General features: G+C 46.9%; 1 protein-coding gene across 5 annotated transcripts in view; it reads right to left on the reverse strand.

Moving 5' to 3' along the window:
- ADAMTS3 (ADAM metallopeptidase with thrombospondin type 1 motif 3) overlaps positions 1-19,565 on the reverse strand; it is a 60,018-nt gene extending 40,453 nt beyond the window's left edge. For 3 of the 5 annotated variants that reach the window (XR_015772652.1, XR_015772651.1, XM_088056231.1), the window contains exons 1-3: positions 16,739-16,826; positions 15,954-15,981; positions 9,814-10,214 (exon numbers count right to left, since the gene is read on the reverse strand). Coding sequence is in view for 2 of the 5 variants with exons in the window: in XM_088056231.1 (XP_087912357.1) it covers positions 9,814-10,214; positions 15,954-15,981; positions 16,739-16,807 (498 nt within the window). In the remaining 3 variants the exon portion in view is untranslated. Of the gene's footprint in view, positions 1-9,813; positions 10,215-15,953; positions 15,982-16,738; positions 16,827-18,516; positions 18,628-19,515 lie in introns of those variants that run through there. The other 2 variants (XM_088056233.1, XM_088056232.1) reach the window with 2 other exon arrangements.
- Positions 19,566-22,699: the final 3,134 nt, after the last annotated feature.

Consider the following 22,699-nt stretch of genomic DNA (forward strand, 5'->3'; position numbering starts at 1 on the left):
TCCTTGATTTCTCCATCCACCAATGCCCGGACTGCAGCAAAGGACTCAGCAGCCAAACCAACAGAAGGCTCTGCCTCCCAGAAAACGCTTTCTTCTCGCCATTCTATTGATGGAATTGGAAAATGTTTCCAGGGCTCTCCCTCCACTCCTTATCCCTCCTTTTTTTTCCCTGTTGGACAATCACAGGTGGCTGACAGCTCTATCCTGCCCTACCTAAATAGAAGCCCTATTGAAAAGCATCAAGAGCTCTGTGTTCCCTCAATTTAATATCCCAGCCCCGGCCCAGCAGACACTGCCTCCTGCCAAGACAAACACCTGGGACCTGGAACGGGGAGGGGGCAGGTTCTGGAGACAGCCCTCCAGTCTAAACTTCTTAAGGAGTCCATAGAAACATGCTTTTATAAAAGAGGTGCTGCCTCGCCTGAAAACACCCGATTCAGCCCCAAAACACTGCTACCTTTCACCCTCTCTGTTGGCTTAAGGTGGGTTCAGTTCGGTGACTGTGCAAAACCTGCGTCACACCTACCTGCTGCTCCACTTTCCAATCCAAAGGCAAAAAGCTTCTGGAGTTGCACCGAACACTGGTTGATTTATTGGAAGAAAAATAAAAGCAAAGAAGTATGTCTTGCCTGCAGCACGTTTCCCCTTGCCAGCCTCGCCCAAAACTGAGCCACAGTGGGTGCACACCGATTCCAAGCCTGTGCAGGCCCCAGGGTTGTACCTTCAGTTCCTTGGCTGGGTGTTATTTCCTGTGCCACACGGGTTCCATATTTTGGCAAGAATCAACTCATTCTCCGGGTTTCTTTTCAAAAATCCTCTAGGAGCTTCTCAAGTTGCCGAGTTTGCCCATGATGCCACTCCTCAGTTTATGCCTGTGCCTCACCATCCTCACGGGGAAGAATTCCTTCCCAATATCCCAATAGCCAACCCTCTGTACACTGAAGGCAATCCCCCTTGTCCCAAGTCCCACCGTGCTCACACACCCCAAGAGCTCCCTGGGGCAGGGAAGGGGAAAGGCATCCAAGCAGACATACTTCCCTCCTTTCACATCTTCTGCATGTTAAAGCATTTATGGCCTCGACATACTTGGCTTATAAAAAAGCACTACACATTAAAGGAATGCTGGAAAAAAGCGATATCGCAGCACTGTGCGCATTTTGGAGAAACAGATGTTACTGATTCAGTTGCTGGGTGCCTATAGAGGAGGTTTGCAGATGGAATTCCTCCTCCTCCTCCTCCATGGATGGGCCTCAAGTCTCCACTGAGGGGTCTGGGCTTTGGGAAAACACCAGGGTTTTGGGGTAAAACATCCCCATTTCCTAACCCTCCAGCTCCAGCACCCTTGGAGTGATTCCCAGAGGAGGAGCAAGCAGAAATTCCACCGCTCATTTTCCCTCTCTGGAAGAGCAGTGTGGTTGTGAAGAACAATCCATGGTTTTTGCTGGCCATGCACCTCAGAATTAAAGCAAGAGCTCCTGTATCATTTTAGGCTCCATCCTTGAAAGGTGCTGAACACAGGCAGCAGAGAGAGTTGAGATTTTTCTTCCTGAGTGCGTGCCAGAAGTGAGATCACATTTATTTAGTAACATTAAACCCATTTTTGAATCATATCAAAGATTCGAGTCTCACAGCCACCTGAGTTATTAACCCAGCACCAGTTTGTGACCAATCATTAACACCAGATTTTTCAATCAAAACAAAAATCTTCTGCAGCTACCAAGAGAAGTCTTATTTGTTCAGAAGATGGAGAAGCAGGATGAAAACGCAGCAATGTTTAATATCCTCTTCCAAACCATGGGCAATACTTAGAAGGCTCTTAGACAAGCTCCTGCTAAAATACTGGAAATCATCTGCCCAGAGGAATTGAAGTCTCTCAACACACTAATTGATACCACTTTAAGGAGCAAAAGGCATTTGCAAGAGCCATCAAATTAACCAAGATCCTGTTGATTTTGCACTGAAGAAAAGAAAATGTCAACATTTACTAGGTCACTGCACTGGACTGGAATTAAGTTTTTTAGTCTCCTCTATAAACATCCTTAAGAAAATTCCTTTATGCTGAAATTGCTCATGCTTGGTTTTGATCCAAGTGCTGGGTTTTCCTTTTTCCCCCTCTCAGAAAATCTAAGAAAACTCAATGGAAGTCCTTAAGAGTTACACGAAAGCACAGAGAAAAAACAAACTTCGATTTTATGTGGAAAAATACAATCTCCATTTTTTGTTCTTGGAAAAGCCACCGGGACTCATTTTAACAGCAAACTGCCGCACAGAGCTGGCAGGCCAAAGGCTTTGTCCTTAAAGGAGGAACTGTGGGTTTAAAATATCGGTTATTGAAGAGTGAAAAGTATGCAGGGAACACGCTCAGAGCAGTCAAGCACCTCCCCGGTGGCAGCGAACCTCTGGAGAAATATTTACTGAGCACAGGTTTTGTCTTTGTGTCAGGAACAGCAGGTCTCTGCTAGGAGCTATTTCATGGAGAAACGGTACAGGAGATGGCAAAGGTTGCCAGCTCTGCAGTAAATGTGGTGTTTTCCCAGATCTAGAAGTCATGGGATGACACCAGCCATAGATTCCTCTAAAACGTGGAAAGGAAAACAAAAAGTGAGGATATCTGATAGCCCTCAGAGAAGGGGAAATGAGGCCTTCAAGTGCTGAATACTCCAGAAGAATAAAGTGAATAAAATAATGCCAAAATATGAAGATCTCATGATCTGGATGTCAGCAGCACCATTTCTGCTGTGGCACACAAAAATACTGATTTATCTGCTGCCTGTACACAACAGTGAAGAATGATGCCACAGCACCATCACTCTTCCAAGGTAAAGGTAACTCAGTCCAAACTATGAGTGAGCAGGAGTCATCTCCTCAGAGAGAAGTCAGGACAGAAAACTGATGCAGCTTCCTCTGAATGGAAATACTCTGTGGATCAAAAGCGAGGAAGCACCAAAGCACCAAATTTCCATCAAACTCAGAATGTTCAATTGGTTCTACATCCTTGCACAAAGGAAAAAAAAACAACCAACTGTGGTAAAATTGTATAAAGTGAGAAAGTCAAAGGGATTTCTGTGAGACAGGGAAGCTGATTTAGTGTTGCATGGTTATATTTATTGAAGTTCTCAGCCAAGTAGCAGGAGCACTCGATGAAAACCAAGTATCTATTTAAAATAGAAGTGAAAGCAAAGATTGTTTTAATGGGAACAATAGTGCTGCACTTTATCCATCATTTCAAGAAGCTCCTGATGAAAGACAGGAGCAGGGATGGAACCAACTGACTTCTTTTTGTGACTTTTCCAAAGCCTGGATGGGAGCACAATGCTTAGAGCTGCAGTGTGACCCTGTGAGAGAACTAAACACACAAAAGAGCAAACTCTTATTCTCAGTGACCTGGCACGGTATTTTCTCTCCAGTCCTGCTCACTGCCCCTTGGCAATCACCAGACCTTGTGCCTTGCAGGCAAAATTCCAGATCCAAGTACACACAAAACTGGATGAAGGTGGAACATCAAAAAAGCCATTGCTGAATATGGATTCTGTACCTCCACCCTACCAATCACAGTTCCAAACTCAGCACCAACTCCACCATCAATGACAACTTCCAGAGAGGCTACAAGGACTGAATTTTGATAACACTGACTATTTGAGTACCTGTTTGCTTTCTTTTCCTGGGACACACACTTCCCCACAAGTGACAAGTGGAGGCAGGACATGAATGAGGAATGAGAGCCCAATTCTGTGTGTGTTACCAAGAGTCCACACAAGTTATACAGTCTGGTATTTCTTGCTCAAACTAGAAAAAAGGGCTGTACTTTAGTCATTTCAATAAGCTTATGCTATTTTATAAACTGTAAGCTGTGAGCCTCCAGGAATCAAAGAATTTAAGAAGCATCTGCTGTTTTGGAAACAAAAAGGAAAAATCCAGAAAGGAAATTCTTTGCCCAAGTGCCCTAAAAGCGGTGTTTTGTGAAAATGCATCACCAGGACTACAAGGTGTTTTTAAATAACAGCTACAAAAGGCATATCCAGAGCAGCACCCAACCACCAGCCCTGTGTTTCAGACCATTTTTAACCACATACTGATCCCTAACAGCAGTTTCAGCCCCTAAATATATTGCTTAAAAGGGAGGGATTACATGTGAACCTGTGCTTTGCTGCACAGAATGATTTTTCAACATCAGAAACAAACTATAAATAAAAGCCTGAAGTTGTGGCAAGCAAAGCAGAGACTTTTTATGAAAAGTCTCCAGGCAGACTCTCTCCAGCTGTCTGTTCCTAGACCCATTCCTGAAGGATGCTCTCCTCACCTTGCCCCACCCACACTAGACCATCAAGTTTCTTAATTTACCTTCAAATATTGTCTCCAACCTAAAGACAGGAAAAAAAGAGATTAATAACAACCTTAGTCTTCTGAGCACCCTATTTTCCATTCTACACACATTTTGCCCATTTTGGGGTAGTTAAGTTCACAGCTCAGGTGTCCTGGGCTGTTCCTGCTGATTGTTCCAGAGAGGAACTTCCATAAGGAAGTCCTCCTTTCCTAGAAGGCACCTTAGATACCATCACAGGTCACCCAGATGCCAGCCTGAACTCACTGCATCCCTCCTCAGCTTGGGGGGTGAGGAGTTCTGCAGAAAGGTCAAAACACACCGGACCCATCTTCCTTTCATCCCTGCTTTCAGTTATCTGCTGATAACTCAGCAGAGGACAATTTCATTTCAGCTACCAGAAAAGTGCCTACAAACACTTCCTATGAGCCAAAAAAGCTAAATTACCTCCACCTTTTTGAACAGATATAGTTCCAAGTTGCATTTACAGCGCCCAAAGCCTCATTTTCCATGTCTAGAGCTCCATTTTTTATTATCTAATCAATCCTTAGGGTCCAAGACACATCTTGAGTGTCCAATCCCTCATCCATAGGGTCTAAATCACACTTTTAGACCTAAGAACCTTATTTTTGGGTCACAAAGCCGCATTCCTGGTGCTCAAACCTTTGACTCTAGAATTAAAACCTTCATTTTTAGAGTACACACCCTCACAAGTTCCAAACATCCCTTCTGAGGTCTGAAGGCTCATCTTAAGGGGCCAAAGCACAATTTTTAAGGCCCAAAATCTGTGTTTGAAGGTAGGCAGGAGAGAGAAGAGGAGACACAAGGGCTTGGAAATGAAGCAAACCTATCTTTGGATGAAATCTGGCCCCGTTAGAGGAATATATAAAAACAAACAAGAATAAATAAATGGAGCTTGAGCAACCATCTACATAAACTTTGCTCCACAGAGTAAGGGTGAATTATTCATTTTCTTTGAGTGATAATTTCAGGGAGAAGCAAACCAGACATATAAAACAATTTCCAGATTGTCTCATTTCACGCTATATTGACACTTGACTTCCGTCCCCATCCCCTCCCTTCTCAACCAATGCTCCTCCCCTCTGTGTTTTACTTAAGAAGCCCCAAGTCCTGAATAAGGGAATGCATTTTCCCAAGTTTCTGGAGAGTTCCTGAACTTTGAGAAATCCTCTTTCCTATGGATTACTACAGCTGAGGAGTTTGTATTAGCCCGTGGGAAGTGCTGCACAGCAGAGAGGTGACAGGGATGGAGTCCAGCTGCAACCCATCACGCCCAGCTCATCTTGCTGCCAAGTGCAGCGAAACAGCAGTGCCAGAGCAGGCACAGCAGGTCACAGGAGTTCATGGCAAGGAGGGAATTACTGTGGGAAGAGCGCAGTAGGGCAGGGGAGCAGGAATATCGGAGCGTTAAATCAGCCTAAGACATGCTGCCATCTGCCCAGAGCGGCACGCGGCCAGAGCCACTTCCGTCTTGGTTTGCTCTGCTCTCCTTCTCCCCAGGGTTTGCTCTGCTCTCCTTCTCCCCAGGGTTTGTTCTGCTCTCCTTCTCCCCAGGGTTTGTTCTGCTCTCCTTCTCCCCAGGGTTTGCTCTGCTCTCCTTCTCCCCAGGGTTTGCTCTGCTCTCCTTCTCCCCAGGGTTTGCTCTGCTCTCCTTCTCCCCAGGGTTTGCTCTGCTCTCCTTCTCCCCAGGGTTTGCTCTGCTCTCCTTCTCCCCAGGGTTTGCTCTGCTCTCCTTGTGCTTTGCCCTCCCACAAAGTCCTGCATTACCAGACATTCCCACAGCCCCCAGCTTGGACTGGAAGAAACCTCCAGGCCCAAGGGGACAGTCCCAGTCCCAATCCCAAACTCAGCAAGAGTTTCTGATATTTCTGAGTTTCCATAGCCAAATGCTCTGCAGCAATTCAAGTGTGTGTCTTCAAAAGGCTGTTCCAATACACTGGGATGAAACACCACCGGCTCCTAGAAAGATGTTTCTCCATTTAGGAGCTTTGTCTTGCCAGCTTGGGGGAAAGCATGCCGAAATAGTACATTAGAACCAACACAGGAACAAGAAATAAGCCTTAAAAGTTCCGTCCTGATGAAACAATGGTAATAAAAAAGGATTTGAAGCAAATCAAAATGCCCAGAAACTCCTTAGATCCCATATGCCCCAACTCCAACAGATTTTTAAAGCTTTTCCAGAACCAAGCTTAAAGCCTGTGCAATTATCTGTAGTCTGAGGTACTCCAGCCTGTATTTCCACAAGATTTGCCAAAGGAAAGTAGCTGTGAACATGCACAGACGTGTTTCTTCACTTCTCCATATCCTTGGAAAAAGGGATGGCAATAAGCAAGTGAGGAATAATCTGTCACAAATGACAGATCTAAGCACGTTTGGGTATTTTTTTTCTATTCTTGATGCTTGGTCTGTCTTCCAGGATTTCCCTGGTTTGGCAGCTGAGCACTACAAGGCAGGCAGATTCCCGAGCATCTTCCACTTGCAAACAGCTGTACTTCAAACAACCTATGCTGCCCTGGGATTTCAATACACAAAAATACTCCAAATCATGTCCAGCAGACAAAAAAGAAGTCACAGTTTACTGGCAATCTGAGGTGAGAGATTAAAGGTTCATTGTACTGGGCCCAGTCTTTTCATTTGAAAGGAGTGAGGTTAATGCTGTGGGAGAAAACAGAAAGCAGCAGTGCCACTACCAGATCCCAGCCCAAACACAGACACACATCTACAGAACATGGTTCAGAGTGCAAGAACAAGCTAAAGGCATCACACACCAACACCTGCTCACTTTCATTCAGGGACTGAGAAGCTGAGATGATTGTCTATACAATAACAGGTACAAAGTGTTTTATGCCACTATTTCCAAATGTTAAGCTTGCTGCCTTCTCTCTACTTACAATCTATACAATTTATAGTGTTTCCTGGAGGCTGGCACCCTCCACTCCTGATGGATTCTGACAACAAATACTGCTATTTTGACCAAAGAACAGCAGAAATACGCAGCAGAAACCTGTGGAAGCACCAGCATTCTAACACACAGTGAAGAAGACAAGAGGCAGCTCCTCTGTGACTAATGAAAGGTTCTTCTGCCATGACAAGTGCAGGCACATGCAAGTGGGTTTTTTAAATAAACAGGGTCATTTCCAAGGGAGATTAAGCAGATGTCAAGATAGGAATTTGCAGAACTGATGGCAGACAGACTACTTCCACTGGAAAAGTAGATATGTAAACTATTTCAAAACAAAAGTGTTCAAGTATTTGGGGTTTAAATGTAAGTTTAGATTCAGGAAGAGATTGTGGGCAAAAGCTTACTTTTTAGTAGTCCAGATGCCAATTATTGCACACATTTACTATCAAACAATCAAAACTTAGCACCCAATGCTCTTTTATTTCTGATATCAAACCTCTTCTACAAGCTATTTGTGCAAACTGCTACCCTGGTGATTCCCTTCACCTTCTCTGCAAGATTTCAGAATCTAGCTGGCTACTCTGGAGAGTGTCTAAATAAGTAAAAAATAAATCTTTCCAGCACACATATGGCCCTAGAATTTCTCGCTCTTGTTCCAGTTTCTGTTAGGCCATATTATTTCACTCTTCCCGTCTTTAGGATACACCGAGGATCAAATATTCTAGCTGGGTTGTGAGACACATAGTAGAGCAACAGAGTGGCCAGAGATGGTAATAGCAAGTTCCTTTTGCTACCTTGGGAGGTAGTGGGAGGAAAAAACCATAAAATGAATATGCAGGATTATTTATTTCTTTCACATTCCTTCACATGATTTATTTCTTTCATGATTAGAGCTCCAAGAGATGTTAGAACAGCAAAGGTAGAGATGAGCGGAGAGACAAGAGTGACCCAGGAGCATTTACCCACAACTCCTCAAAGACAAAGCCCATCTTCTCCTGCTCCAGTCCCCAAAACCATGGAAAGCACACAGGATGTTATGGGCAAAGAGGGACACATCCCACTAGATCAGGTTTCTCCAAGACCCATCTAACCTGGCCTTGAACATTTCCAGGGATGGGGCAGCCACAGGTTCTCTGGGCAACCTGTGCCAGGGCCTCACCATCCTCAGTCTAGAATTTCTTCCCAATATCCCACCCAACCCTGTCCTCTGCCACTGTTAAGCCATTCCCCCTCCAAAAGTCCCCCTCTGGCTTCATTTACCTGAAAACACACCACAAGCAGCTTGCCAGCCACATGGCAATCTGTGACGGAGCCACACTCCTTAATCTGATTCCATTTAATCCAATTTCTTGTCTTCACATGCTGTCTCAACACAACAACTCCATTCAGGCTTACTGCCAAAATCCAGCTGCCAGTCCCAGGGTCTCATTCATCAGAACAATTCTATTGGAAGCTACATCTAGCCAGGCAGGGGTCTGGCTTACCCTTCGTAAGCACAGTACACTGGAAACAGTCTCCTAAAAGAACTGACAGAACTCCCCAACACACACCAAACTGACGTGAGTCATCACCTCTGATGCAACCACTGTCACTATTCCCTTTCTCAAAGTAGGGAAATCCAAGGAGTTTTGGTCTGAATGGGGATTTTGAGCCATTTCTGCAGTTACTCCCACAGTGACTGCTGCTGCTGCTGAGGTGGGAGCTCTCCTAGCCAGGATTTATCTCCAAATGGAATCAAATCATGACCACGTGGAAGCTATGGGAAGTGGGGAACCCAAGAAAGGATGCTTGTTGCAGACTTTTTCATGTGATTCCTGTCCCAAACAGCAGGAGGCTAACCCCAACACTGATCTCCCTGGATGTCACAGGCAGGTTCCACCGGTGCTTACAGAGCACAAGCTGGGTATTGCTGCCTTTCACTGCTGCCTGAGCAAACCAAGGAATGGTGTGTGGGCTCCAGACATGCCCAGCCTTTCGTTCTGGGATTTGGGCATCTGCTCAGCCACAGGGAAACCCAAGGGTTCGCAGACAGATGGAAAACAAACCGCTCATAACAAACTTACAGACGTGAACCGCTCGATTCTCACGTGACACCTCCTGATGATACAAAACTGCATCGAAGAGAACAAAAAGCACGCTCACTTTATCAATGAACCCTTTAAAACTTAGTGCTGCTCTTCTTGGATAACAGGCCAGTCCATCATTTTGGTACCTGAGAAGCAAAGAGGGATGATCTGGACACCAAATTCTAAATTCAGTTAACTAAAGGTCACCTTTTAAGTCTGGAAATGTCTTCATTATCAATTTTCCTGTTTGTAACACCTCATGCAAATAAAAAAGGAAACCCAAAACATGTAGGTTTCAGTTCTCTGTCTTGCACCTGAGACATTAAGAACTTCACTTCTCAACCTCAGAGAAATGATCCCAAAGCAAAGCAGTAGGGCATGAACATTTCCTAAAGGAATGCAAGAGACAAAGTTCCCTAAAACGACATCGTTAGGAGAGCGTAGTTAAAAGCACCAAAAGCTGTGTGTGGAGGGTGACACAAGAGCCGTGAAACCAGCCTTACCAGCCCGTCACAGTTGCTGATGGCCACGGCAGCTCCGGGGATGTCCGTGATGTCCCCCACATAGGCACAGTCGGTCCACAGGGGCTCTCTCTTCCGTAACCGCTCCACGCCGCTTCCAGTCCGAGTCGCGTTACCGCCGTGGCTCCCAGTCTCCACAGAGTCTTCGTACCACTCCACCACGGCCTGGGGAGCCACCAAACGAGTGTTGGGTCTGAGGCGGAGGTGGAACTCCCTCCCGAAGGCGGTGACGTTGAAATACAGCCGTCGGGGGCTGTGGGACGCCTCCCGCGTCCATCGCCGCTGGTGACTCGCAGAGAGGACGTTGGACACGTAGCTTCCATCGGCGTTGGTGCTGATCGGAATCACTAACCCGTATGGCCTTGCTCTGCTTTTTCCCAGTTCTGCCAAGAAACACACCCAAAAACCAAACCGAAATAAGAATGGGAGCGTGGAATGAGCCCAAAGACTGAAGGACCCTTCTGCCTCACACCACCCCTTCCAAAAATCCCAATTTAGTATTCCTGTTTGAGCTACTAACACAGGGAAACTGCTCCTCTTTTATCATGGAATCACAGAATGGTCTGGGTTGGAAGGGACCTTCAAGACCATCCAGTTCCAAACTACCTGCCATGGGATGAGACACCACCCTCCACCGCCCCAGGCTGCTCCAAGCCTCGTCCAACCTGGCCTTGGACACTTCCACGGATGGGGCAGCCGCAGCTGGGCAGCCTGTGCCAGGCTCTCACCATCCTCACAGGGGAAAATTTCTTCCTATCAATTGTTATTACAAAAATGATTTTCCTAAAACTTACAGAGAAAAGCCTGAAATTCACTGACATTTATCTGGGGGGTTTCCTGTGGGTTTCAGGCTTGCTCGACAGCCCCAGGAGAGCCTTCTGAATTCTCCTGCAAGGAATGCCACACAGCTCTGTTGTACACCTGACACTTGCTCCTGTGTCAGGACTTCCACCAAGCTTTTTAAAATCAAGTGCCAAGCTAGGTTATAAGCACAATTTGCATACAGATTTCTCAGGAAACAGATGTAGGGAAAAAAATCCAGTGGATCACACATGCTGCTTACAAATTAATCCATGTCAGCACTGGTAAAGGCAGTAACTTATTCCTCTACAAATCCCTCTAGCTAGCAACTTGCAGTTGCCTTTCCTCTGAGTAACAGAGATCAAAACCAACAAGAGAATCTAATTATTAAAAAACCCAGCACAGATCTGCACAAATTTGATCCTAAATCTTGCACTTTTGAGCAGCTGAGAGAAGCCATAAACCCAGCAAAGCCACACTGTTGGTAATCCTGGAGAAGCTCCATGGCACAACCCTCAGCGAAGGCGACATGTCTTCGAGTCATTTCACACCGCTGGAAAACAAATCCATTCAAATGAGTTTATCTTTCCAGTGAGACCTCTGTAATCTGGCAGCAATCAGGGTATTTGGTGTCTCATTTTCAGGCTGTAAGGGAAGGGCCAGGTCAACCTGTGAGCCACACCGCTGCTCTGAATGCGCCCAAGGCCCGAGTCTAAGCCTGCGTATTTGACTAGAGGAGAGTTAAAAAGACATCTTGCACAAAAATAGTTATTCCCTGCTCCTTTCTTCCTGGGAGAGCAGTACCAGAGTGATACCACTGACAATTTCACTCAAAAAGCTTCAAGATCTGATGATAGCGCCAAGTGCCGCTGAGAATTCTTCAAATAAATCTTCTTAGTTAAGTGAGCTAAATTTCACCTGCTCCCAGAGTGGATCACACCTGATATGAGAATTAATAGAGGAAAAGCTCAGTAGCCAATTCCTCTCTCCTGGTAGCAAGGGCTGCTGGTTTTAAGAGACCCACGCATTCAACAAGTAACTTGAGTAGGAAAAACGCTCCTAATGGCTTCACAGAACTGTTTTTAATATTCTATCAGCCACTTACTGAGGAATCTGACCCAAGAACAATGTATGGTACTAGCAGGATGCACACATGTAAATTCTTGCACTATAAATATCTGACTATACAAATACCATATCCTAGGAATGTGAAAAGTCAATTCCCAAGCCCACTGGTACCCCAGATCCTACAGCCATCAGCCACAGGGTGGGTTTCAGCAGCAGCCAGCTCCACCTATTCTGCCAAACACCCACAAGATCAGGTTCTAAAACTGGCAACCTAATTAGGCCATTATCCTTAGGATAATTCCCATTTTAAACACTGGGAATTCTGAGCTAGGATTGTTAATCTGTCTCCTTGGAGAAGGGACCGAATTAAAACTCCAAAGTTATTTTTATTAATTAGACACCAGGCCATGCCCAGGAGACGGAGCTGCTGGGTTGTACATTCTAACTGGGTCAAAGTAAAACCAGAGATCCTCACACTCCCGGTGCTTCAGCACTGGGATTTCATTCCCAGGCTGACATTCCGCCTTGTACCTCGCTGAGATTGCTCGTGGCTTGTTTTGTTTTTTCTTTAAAGGACGCTCAGTGCCAGAGACCCCAGTCTGGTGATCAAATTCTGTGCTCACTGCACAACTGAGAAACTGCTCTGCACATCTTGCAGCAGAATTCCCACATTTCCCCAGGCTAGGGGGGGGAAAACTGGCTATTTTGCTAATAAGAGCAGCCAGCTAGCCATGAGAAGGTAAGAACTAAGGATGGAAAATAAGAACTGTCAAGGTTTTGAGTCAGCGAAAGCCTTTTCCAGAGTCTGTAAATGCTGAGCTAGAAGAGGAAATGCCTTTTGTTCAAAAGCAATTAAAATTAAATGGGACATGACTGAATCCCAAAGACATCTGAACTCCTCTGCTGACTTACATTACCCTTTTTCCACAAACTGCACGCTCTGAGGAAATGCTATCCCAGCTATTGGTGTTCCCTTTCCCAAGCTAAAATTTCAGCGTGGATCTGCTCTAATTCAAAGGTGACAGCGCCAATCAGAGCAAGAGGAAAAACACTTAACCGTAAATTTTCTTCTTTTTTTTTTTTAAATCTGGCCTTAAAATGCTGCTCCAGTTGCACAATGTTTAGGTCAAAAGGAAGCACTTAAGAAGGAAGATCACATTCTTTCATTGTGTGCCAAAACATTATTAGCTAGAGAATGCCTCTGAAGAGAGCTGTCCCGGCCGTCCTCAGAAGCCCGTGGAACTGCAGAATTAACACCACTGCCTCACAAGAGCTGTCTCTGCACTGTACAACAGCTGTGGTCAATGTAGGTTTGAAAAAACCTTCAACTTTTTTTTTATCACCTACACTTGGAAAACCAGTATTTTTTTATGCTTAAGATTCTGTGAAATACAGTGATGAAAAATAATTGGGGTGGCTGCGCACAGCAGAATGCCAAATGCCTCAACATCCACTTGAGAAGATTTCAAAGGCAGGGCCTAGGAGGAAATCAGTGGCATCAGTGGAAAAGGAAGATTTTCTCAAAGTCCAAATTATTTTTCCATGTCTAAACCAAACTGCTCAAGGAAAGAAATGTGGGGGACTCCTGGTAACAGCCCACTCCCTGGCCATTCCAGAAGGACACCGGGCTTGGGATGACCAGCAATTTTCCAGAGCTTCCCCACTGGAAGATGTGTTTGGATGTGGCTCAAGGGTCAGGAAGCTCAGGTACCTCAGCAAAAGGACCAGATCTAAGGTGACATGTCCAGAGCATCGCCATGGGATTTTCTGCCTGGAATTCCCAAGCTGTGACACAACCAAACTGCTGGATGGCAGATATCCAGCTCTGCAGTGGGAGCACTGCACAAAAAACAGCTGCTACAGGGATGAAGAGGACAGCGTTTCCATAAGGAGACTGTGCCATGCTCTGGGACATCACGCTCCTGTCCCACAGATAAGCACAATGGGATGAGCACAGAGATGTTCTGGTCACTTGGAGAGGTGATGCTTAATAAGAGAAGATGGTGTGGAGACAACTGGACAAGCCCAGCAGGGGTTTTGCCATCACCCTTTTCTGGTTCAGTGTTGTCTGGTGGCTTCCAGAAGCAACAGAACAGTTTTGTCCCTCTCAACAACCTGGGCCACTCCAGAACTACCATTTGCTCTGTGTTTGGCTGCCTTTAGGTGGCAGGAATGCCCAGAAAGGAAGAGAGGACAAGAAAGGGGGACAGATTCCTTGAGAATTCCCACTCAGCTCTGCACCTGAAAAGGGATGAGGCTGTCTGAGATTTGGATGCTGTAAGCTAGATGAATGAAAGCAAGAATGACTGCAAGGAGAGAGGGTGATGTGGGACACCTCTCTGGCATCCTCATTCCTCTACCTCACTGCCACCAGGGATACAGACAGCTCAAGAGATGGTCGGTGTGGTGTTTTCTGCAGCCTCTGCACAGCTCCAGGTGTTTTCCAGGCGCTTCCTGCAGGCGGTGGGGCTCAGCACAGTTGTGTCACATGTTTCTTCCAGAAGTGGCACTGAGCAGGGACGGAGCTCTGCTGCGTGGGAGGCCAAGGAGCAGCACAGCATCAGCAGCTTCAGGCTGAGTGACACACAACGCCTGTCTCCTGACAGCTCCCAGGCACCGCAGCACATTGTGCATGCACGCAGGTAATCAAGTGTGCTAACTCGCTATCCCTCTACTGCAGCCTGTGATGATATTTAACAAAAATAAACCCCCAGGTGCCTGAATTTCCCCCCCAGGTGACTTTTTCAGGCTACAAGGAAAGATCAGCTGCTGAAAACAGCCAGCCCTGGGCCAACTCAAAATACACACCACCAATGCAAAGCGATACTCTGTGGGGACTCAGAAGTAGGACAGTGCATTTGCAAGCAATTCCAAAGCAGGTTTTACCTCCAAGTCATTACAGCTCTCAACTGAGTGAGCCACAGTTTGAAGTTGTGGCTGCCCCATGCCTGGAATGGGGCCGGGTTGGAAGGGGCTTGGAGCAACCTGGGACAGCGAAAGGTGTCACTGCCCGTGGCAGGGGGTTTGGAATGAGATGGTCATACAAGTGCCTTCCAATCCAAACCATTCTAGGATTCTGTGGTTCTGTACTTTTTGAATCAGAATTTACAGGATCAAATTCAGCCCCAAATGTTCCTGACTACAGCAGTGCCAGGGCTGTGGAAGAAAGGAAGACATTAAAGGACAAAAAGTTATTTTCCAGATTGAGGAATTTTGCCTGATGTACTGTGCAATTTAAAAGACACATTCCTATACAGCTTATGGTTTCTGAAATTCAAATACAATCCATTTCTCATGGAAATGACTAGAAATAAAAGACAGGATCAGCATACCACTGGAAAAACCCTCTGTTTGCCAATTAGCTTTCAATGTACCTCACGGTCTCTGCTCCAAATATTCACTGATCATGGTGAAAACCAACCTAAACCCAGAAGCTCGCAGAGCCAGAACTGAAGCTAAGACAAGACCTCCAAAATTCACAGAAATGCCTGAAATTCTTTTCTGAACAAAAGCTGAACCAAAACCTCAGGGCTGGAGGTCCAACAGCAGCTGGAAGCAGGAGTGCCCGGGGTCCATTCCCACTGCAGCAGAGCTCCAGAGAGCACCGGTGTGCGGGGACACGCGCTCAGTACCGCGATGGTAAAAGACTCATTTCACACTGGGTAAGGGAAGGAGCACACCATGGCATTGCCTGGCACTGATGCCCTGGGAATACCAGCTTCCACATCCTTCCACTACCTCTTCCATCCTGTGGAGCACCCATTTACCAGTTACTCTAAACGAATGCAGACCCCCTGAAATTTAAACTGTGGGTGTAATCCTTCTGATTAAAGGAGGCTTCTTGTCTTTGGGAAGAGCCCGAGAGGCTGAAGTCTCAGTAAGAAGCACCCCATGGGCACATTTCCCTTCAGCTCCCTCACGTGCCACTGACCCTGAACTCGCTGCACAGCACCTTCTTACCCACATCTATCAGTTTACAACAGTGACCAGCTACAGATTTCCTAACTTTGATTGGTTTCTATTTCAGAAGGGAAGCACAGACACGTAAAGATGCAAAACCGCAGCACGAGAGGGCATGCAAATTCAAGCCGTGCCACGTCACTGCAACTACAAACACTTCTGGGTGGCAGTGGTGGGGGGTGCACAGGGAATGCCTGCCTGCATACAGATCATTTCTCCAGAAATAACTAGTCTTCCAGCTAACTTCTTTTATTTCTATTACAATAGCAGGAATAATAGCTGAAAAGACTTACCTATTTGGACCTGCTGTTCTTTACCAGCCTGCAGAAGAGAAAAGAAACACATGCACAAAGTTGTTAGTGCAATTACTATGCAATGGGGGATGGCAGAAGGCTGAAAAATCACTTAGTCTGTGCTGCACTATTTTATATCTTTCTGCATTTGGTTTCCAGGGATAGCAGTTCTTCCTTAACCGAATAAACAGCTGTTCCCACCAATGTCCTAATGGAGCCCGTAGCAAGTTTAACATAAATAGAGCTGCTAAGCAATCCTGGTGCTGAATGTCCCATTCTATACATGGTGACACTGCGCCAAAAAGTAAGTTCGGTGGCCAAAGCGGGGATATAACAGCAGGAAAGCGATGAGCTCCAAGAAGCACGGGTGCTGGGGAAGAGAGGAAGCAGTGAGCTGACAGCTCTTTGTATCTAGGCTAGAGAATGGGAAAGCCAACTGGACCCCAGTGACCGCAGGGACGGTGGCAGCGATCCGGTATCACCGTCAGCTCGCCGCCGGCTCGGTACTTGCTCTTGCCAGGGTTAGGGGACCTAGGGGCACAGGATCCCGAGGGAAGGGACCCAGCCCGGGCTGGGGGATGCCGTGTCCGGTTCCAGGCTGCTTGGACGCAGCGGCGTGCGGCACAGCAGAGGGCGGAGAGCCGCCCGTCCATCTCAGCCTCCCCTCGCCCGCAGACCCCGGGGCAGCGTGGGGACGAGGGAGGACGCCGTGGGAGGAAGGGAAGGAAGGGCAGGGGAGGGCAGGGGAGGACAGGGGACCCGCGCTCCCTCCTCCCCTCACTCACCTGCCGGCCGGGCGCAGCGCGGGCCCCCAGGAGCGCGGCTGCCACTAGCCAGAGGGGCAGGAGCACCATCCCGAGCCGGCCGCCCGCGCCCCGGCCCCGGCCGCGCTCCGCCCGCTGCCTCCTGCTGCCGCTGCCTTCCCTGCCTCCGGCGGCGGCTGCGGGGCCGGGGCCGGCTGGGCGGGCGGAGAGGCGGCGGGTCCCCCGCGCCGCCTGTTGCTGCGCGCCCGCCGCGACCCGCGGCGCTGATAAACCCGCGGCGGCCCCGCCTCCGGCCCGGCCGCCGCTCCACGTCAGGCTCGGCCCGGCCCGCCGGGGAACCGCGGGGGAACCCGCCCGGCTCCGCTCGCACTCACGCCGAGGAACGCATCCCGGCGCTGCATCCTCGGCGTTCCCCGCCCTCGCGCCTGAAATCCACCGGGAAACAACTTTCCTGTCCGTCCGTCCGTCCCACCCACCGCCGCTGCCCACATCACACCCCGGCAGGGACTCCCAGAGCAGCTCCCCAGCTCGGGACCGCATCCTCAAGTTTCCATATTTGCCGTTAACCCGAGGCAGACTGCAACAGCTACAGTCTTAAAATCCCAGAACGGTTTAGGACCTTTTAAAGCTCATCTCATTCCAACCCCCTGCCATGGGGGCCACTGGACTGGGTTGCTTCAAGCCCTCTCCAACCTGGCCTTGAACACTTCCAGGGACAGGGCAGCCACAGCTTCTCTGTACAACCTGTGCCAGGGCCTCAGCATTCCCATGGTAAAGTAACTCCTTTCCCATATCTAACCAAAACTGATGCATGTTCAGTTTAAAACCATCACCCCGTGTCCTGTCTCAACAGTTCCAAGGGGTCCCACTAGACTGGAGTCTGATCACAAAGCCATTTCTCTCCACTCCAGCTGGGAGCTCGGCACAGGACACTAAAAGAAATGGTGCCTGGCCTGGGCAGAACCCCAAATCCACTTGCAGAGCACCTTCCAGAGACAGCAATCTGCACAAACACACGCTGTACACCTTCATTTCCCCAGAAGATGTTATGCAGTGCAAGATGTGTGTAAGCAGCTGGTAACAGACCCCGCCGGGGCATTCCCAGAAGCATCTCCCCAGGAGACAGAGATCAACCATCCCTGAACTACAGCAGTGTTCAACTGAGGACTGAATCTTTTCAGGGTCAGAATTAGTCAGTGTTATCAACACCTGGATCCCAATTCAAAATCCATTTTAAAACAATTTTCGTGTACCTTGTGCGTTACCATTCCTGTGAAATACCACAACCAACCGAAATCAGTTTCTGTTGGCCTCACGTAGCACAAACACATGATCTGCTCCTGCTAAATGTTCTCAGAATACATGTGACAGCTTAACTAGAATTTTTAAGTTGACCTCCCTGCCAGAAATCATCGTATCAACGTGAAAAAGAAAATAGCGGTTCTACTAAATCCAGATTGCGTCACGGCAGCATTAAAGAGGAGGAGAGCTTCAGCCTTGGTTTTCAGGAGATACCTTGCATATTCCAACCACAGCAGCCCTGCTGTTCCAGAGGACACAGGTCTTGAACCGCATGATATCCCCTCACAAAGCAAAAAAAATAAAAGGAATTCTTCTGAGAGAGCGGGAATGCATCTGTTATTACAAGTGTACAGTCATTTCTGCACGTAAAATTCACGAAGCAGCCTGTCCCATTCAGTGCCAGCAGCTGCACAGAGCCACTTCTGGGAAAGCCCAGAATCGGAAAGGCTGTGAAGTGCCAGCCCCATAATTCTACATTAAAAAGGTATTTCACTTACCATACAGCTATTCCTCATTTTACTTCCCTCATGGATGTTCACTAGGTGACCTCAAACCTTACTTAGTGCCATCATTCAAACCCTGAACACAACCTCGTTGTCCTTGTGGGCTTTTCTGTAACGTGACACACCTGAGTGTGCTGCAAAGCACCTGTTTCCTGTGGTGAAACCATGAACGTGCACAGTCTCAGGTGTTTTGTTCAGGAGCACTTCAGGCAATCACAGAATCACACACTGGTTTGGCTTGGAAGAGATCTTGAACCTGTCATGGGCATTGACAGCTTCCACAGGCACAGGGATCCAAAGTCCTGTTTCTATGCTCTTAAAAACATTCTTGCAATACAGTGTTAAGTCCTATGTTACCTCCTAAGTTACTAAATTTTGCCAAAACTGGCTTCAAAAGTTTCTAAATGTCGGAGAAACCAAGACACACAACAGACAGAGCTGGGGGCCAGGGCAGATACTCTGCTTTGTCATCTATCAAAGACTTGACAGAATTGTAAGAAAGCAAAAATAAGGCGTTAAAAATAGATGCCTCATTATTTCTAATAAAAAAACCACACCAAGTGCCACTCCTGTAACACACTGAAATCAAGGCAGTATTTGCAAGTTCAATTAAAGACACTTCTCATCTGCAGCAGCCCAGTTTGGCACACTATTACCAGAGAAATCCAAGATTTCTTGTGTGTATTTCTAGTCTGTTGCACATACATATGCATATATGTATTTACATACGTGTATACATATATAGAGCTGCTAAAGATCTGTTAGGCATTTGCAATTCTAAAATGCCTCAGACTGGCTTCCTGCATCTGTGCAGCTTTGGCTGATGCACGAGACTGACAGCCACAAATATTTTATGAACCTAGACTGGGGCCTGAAGCGAAGAGGCACTGAGCTCTGTCTGGAAGGCTCTGCACAGGGGCCAGGGTTCGGAGCGGGAAGGCTGCAGCAGCATTTGGCAGGGATAATACTCAGAGGAGTAAAACATGGCATTACCTGATCTGGAACACAGGCTCCCTGAGGTCCCACATCCCCTCGCAGCAGAGGTGTCTGCAACAAAACAGTTTCAAAGCCAGGCTTAATTGGAGCAAGAATTCAAATGGAGAAAAGTTCAATACTGCCTCTGTGGAACCAGGGGAAGTTACTGATCAGGAGTTCTTGCAGTGCTATTTCATCCAAGCTTCAAATATTCATTTTGTTGAGACAAAGCCCTTGTAAACTCAACTACAACATCTAGCAGGAATATTTATAGTGTAACTTAACTACAACATCTAGGAATAATAGCTATCATGCAGACAAATCCCAGTCTTCACTGAGCCTGTCCACACACATATTTTAATGCTCAGTTTTGCAGCGACATTCCCTGATATTTAGGAGTCATTAGACTTTACTGAGTTTCTGATCCACATATGCATTTGATGACCTATCTTAATAAGAGCCAGTCTGGAAGGCATAAATTCTGTTCTTTCTGCTGAAATATGGCTTTGGTGTCAAAACCTGGCTACCTTGAATGACCGATACCTCATGCCTCAGGTTCTCCTTCTCCATGGAGCCTGCCTGGATGGAAATATAACACAAGGAGGGAATCCCCTGTGAGGCAGGCTGCCTGGAGACCCAGATCCTGCTCTGTGACACACCAGAACACGTGGCCATGACCTTCTCAGCTTTCCAGCCTTAGTGACAGAGAATTCACAGGAACCAAATTTTATGTTTTAAAATATGCCCGCTACAATGCAGAAGCCACCTCTCATCCAGCTGTCCTGTGCTACAATTCCAGTTGTGCATCCCAAAAGTCCCAAAGCCTTTTTGGCTGAGATACCACCATTAAAATTTCAGCCTTATTTGCCACCCAGTAACTTGCCACTTGATTTCCAAACCTGCACAGAAAGCTTTCTTTTGGAGAAAAAGGAGATCCCAGTAGCAAGGTGTCAGACAAAGTCTGCCAGTCTGTACATGAAACCCAAGCACTCTATAAAAGACAATGCCTCTCATTTCTCCTTCATGGTGCATTAAAATTGGGAATGTTAAACCACACAACCATATTTAATTGTTTTAAAGCCACTATTAATCTAGCAGGTTGTTAAATGAAGAAATGTAGCACACCTATTACTTTTAACAAAGCAGAGCAAGAATTATGGTCAAGATTTAACCACAAGACACCAGAAACTGGAGAAAAAAAAATATGAGATGTGAAAATTATATTTGAAAAAGACATTGAGGAAAATAAAAATGAAAAGAAGCAGTGTTTGTGAATTTTGTATAATTAGCACATGCCATAAAATTGTTCCTACTCTGCGGTGATGAGTTTTAAAACAAAGTGTGCCAAATAAAATGCAATTAAAGCCACCCTGAATCTTCAAAAGAAATGATAACCCTGTTCCACTTCTAGGTTAACGGCTGGATTTGATGATTCAAAGGTCTTTTCCAACCTAAACAATTCTGGGATTCTATCTTCATTTCCCGCTGGCTTCACCAGCTCAACACTATTCCTTTGTAACTTACAAAGTGCTTTGGTTTTAGTCACAGTCTTAGAGAAGTTTCTGGGGAGGGGGATGACTGCAGAGAAAGAAAGGGAATGTATTTTCAGTGGTTGCTTTTCTCTCACTGATTCACACAAAACATATTCCCATCCAGAGGGAGGGAGGGAGGTTGCACACTTCAGCACTCCCTTACCTCTCAAATGTAATGAAAATCAACTTGCTTGGCATGGTTCCCTTAACCCAGAGAAGGCAAAAGCTGCACCACAGAAATGAAAAATGAAAAGTAAAAATCAGTAATATCCTGTTGAAAATCAGTGCCCTAAGCAGGTCGATGGGAATGGCTGATTCAGCTCCAACTCACAGCTCCTTACTCCAAAGAGTTACGATGTTACCTGATTATCCCACAAAATACCCCAAATCTATCCTGTCAGTAGTTTTTGTCACTTCTGTTTCCTTGGTTTTATTCCAGAAGGTCACTCCACGCCACAAGAACAAACACAGCAGCGGAGGACGGCTGCCAGCAGCACCTTGGCTCAGCGTTTGAACAAGCACTGCAGCTGGATCCCAAGAGATAACGCTGCTCCTGCAAGCTGCCAGCTGCTCCCAGGGCACGCTGGCCAGGACCGGGCGAAGCTGCAGGCTGCATCTGACCTAACCACAACCCTACACACCAGCTTGGCATTTTATTATATCAGTGTCTATGAAGAGAAGAGACAGAGGGTTGATGTCACTATCTTCTCCGCTAAATGCATCTTGGCACTACAGCTGCAACCCTGCAAAGGATGCCGGGACAGAGACCCCCAGCTCTCTCAGCCCTCCTGAAAACCCCAGCCAGGAGCTGTGCACGCAGATCCCTGCCATTCACACGCTTCCTGAGAAAGTGTACAGGCAGTCAAGAATTACCACTTTGCCTTCAATTTGCTGGGACCCTTCCAAACCACTTCCATTTCCAGAAGGAATTAGAACAGGTGCTTTGTCTCTGCAAAGCAACTTAAGCTCAAGTCCTGATACCACTTGCTGCTCTCACATGGGGTCAGGGTCATTAAATATTTAAGCCAAAACAACAATAAGTTGAGAGGAGAGAGTGGCAAGTTTAGCAGATAAACCCCTGCCTTCCCCAGAGTCCCCTTCTCCACTCCCTCTCGAGGGGGCTCCAGCTGCTTTAAGAGCTCAACAGAACCACGAGGCACAATCCCAAATACTGTTTAAAAAAACAGAAGCTGAAATGAAAATGAGAACTGAGCTTCTGACCTTACCTAGGGTCATCTCAGCGCGTCACGGCCGGGGTTATTTCCAGGGCAGCATGGGAGAGCTTTCACTGCAGCAGCTTCAATAGGACTTTGCCTGTGGATTAATGGATGACTTTGGCTTCTCTTTCTTACCAGCCTTTACAATTCAGGAGAACACACAGAGGATTTCTTCTGCAGCAGCTGAGTAAAAAGACAAAAGTGAGCTAACCTCCTGACCTGCAAAATAACCTCATGGAGAAAGCCATTCAACAGAGCTGCTCGCTGTTCCTGGGAAAAGGAAAAGCAGAGGAAACAATACCTTGGATGCTGCTTAAGAGGGGAAACTACTACAGCAGTGTTTTTGCTCAGCTTCTAGGCAACTTTTAAGAATAGTAGAAGCAGCAAGGACTTGCAATCCTAGGCACCAAAGAAAGAGGAAAAGGGAGACCTTGTGGAGGCGTAACACGCCCG

This window comes from Pseudopodoces humilis, chromosome 6 (assembly GCF_049639895.1).
Source record: "Pseudopodoces humilis isolate 2021_Gansu_Grassland_sample_001 chromosome 6, ASM4963989v1, whole genome shotgun sequence".
In the NCBI taxonomy this organism is placed as follows: domain Eukaryota; kingdom Metazoa; phylum Chordata; class Aves; order Passeriformes; family Paridae; genus Pseudopodoces; species Pseudopodoces humilis.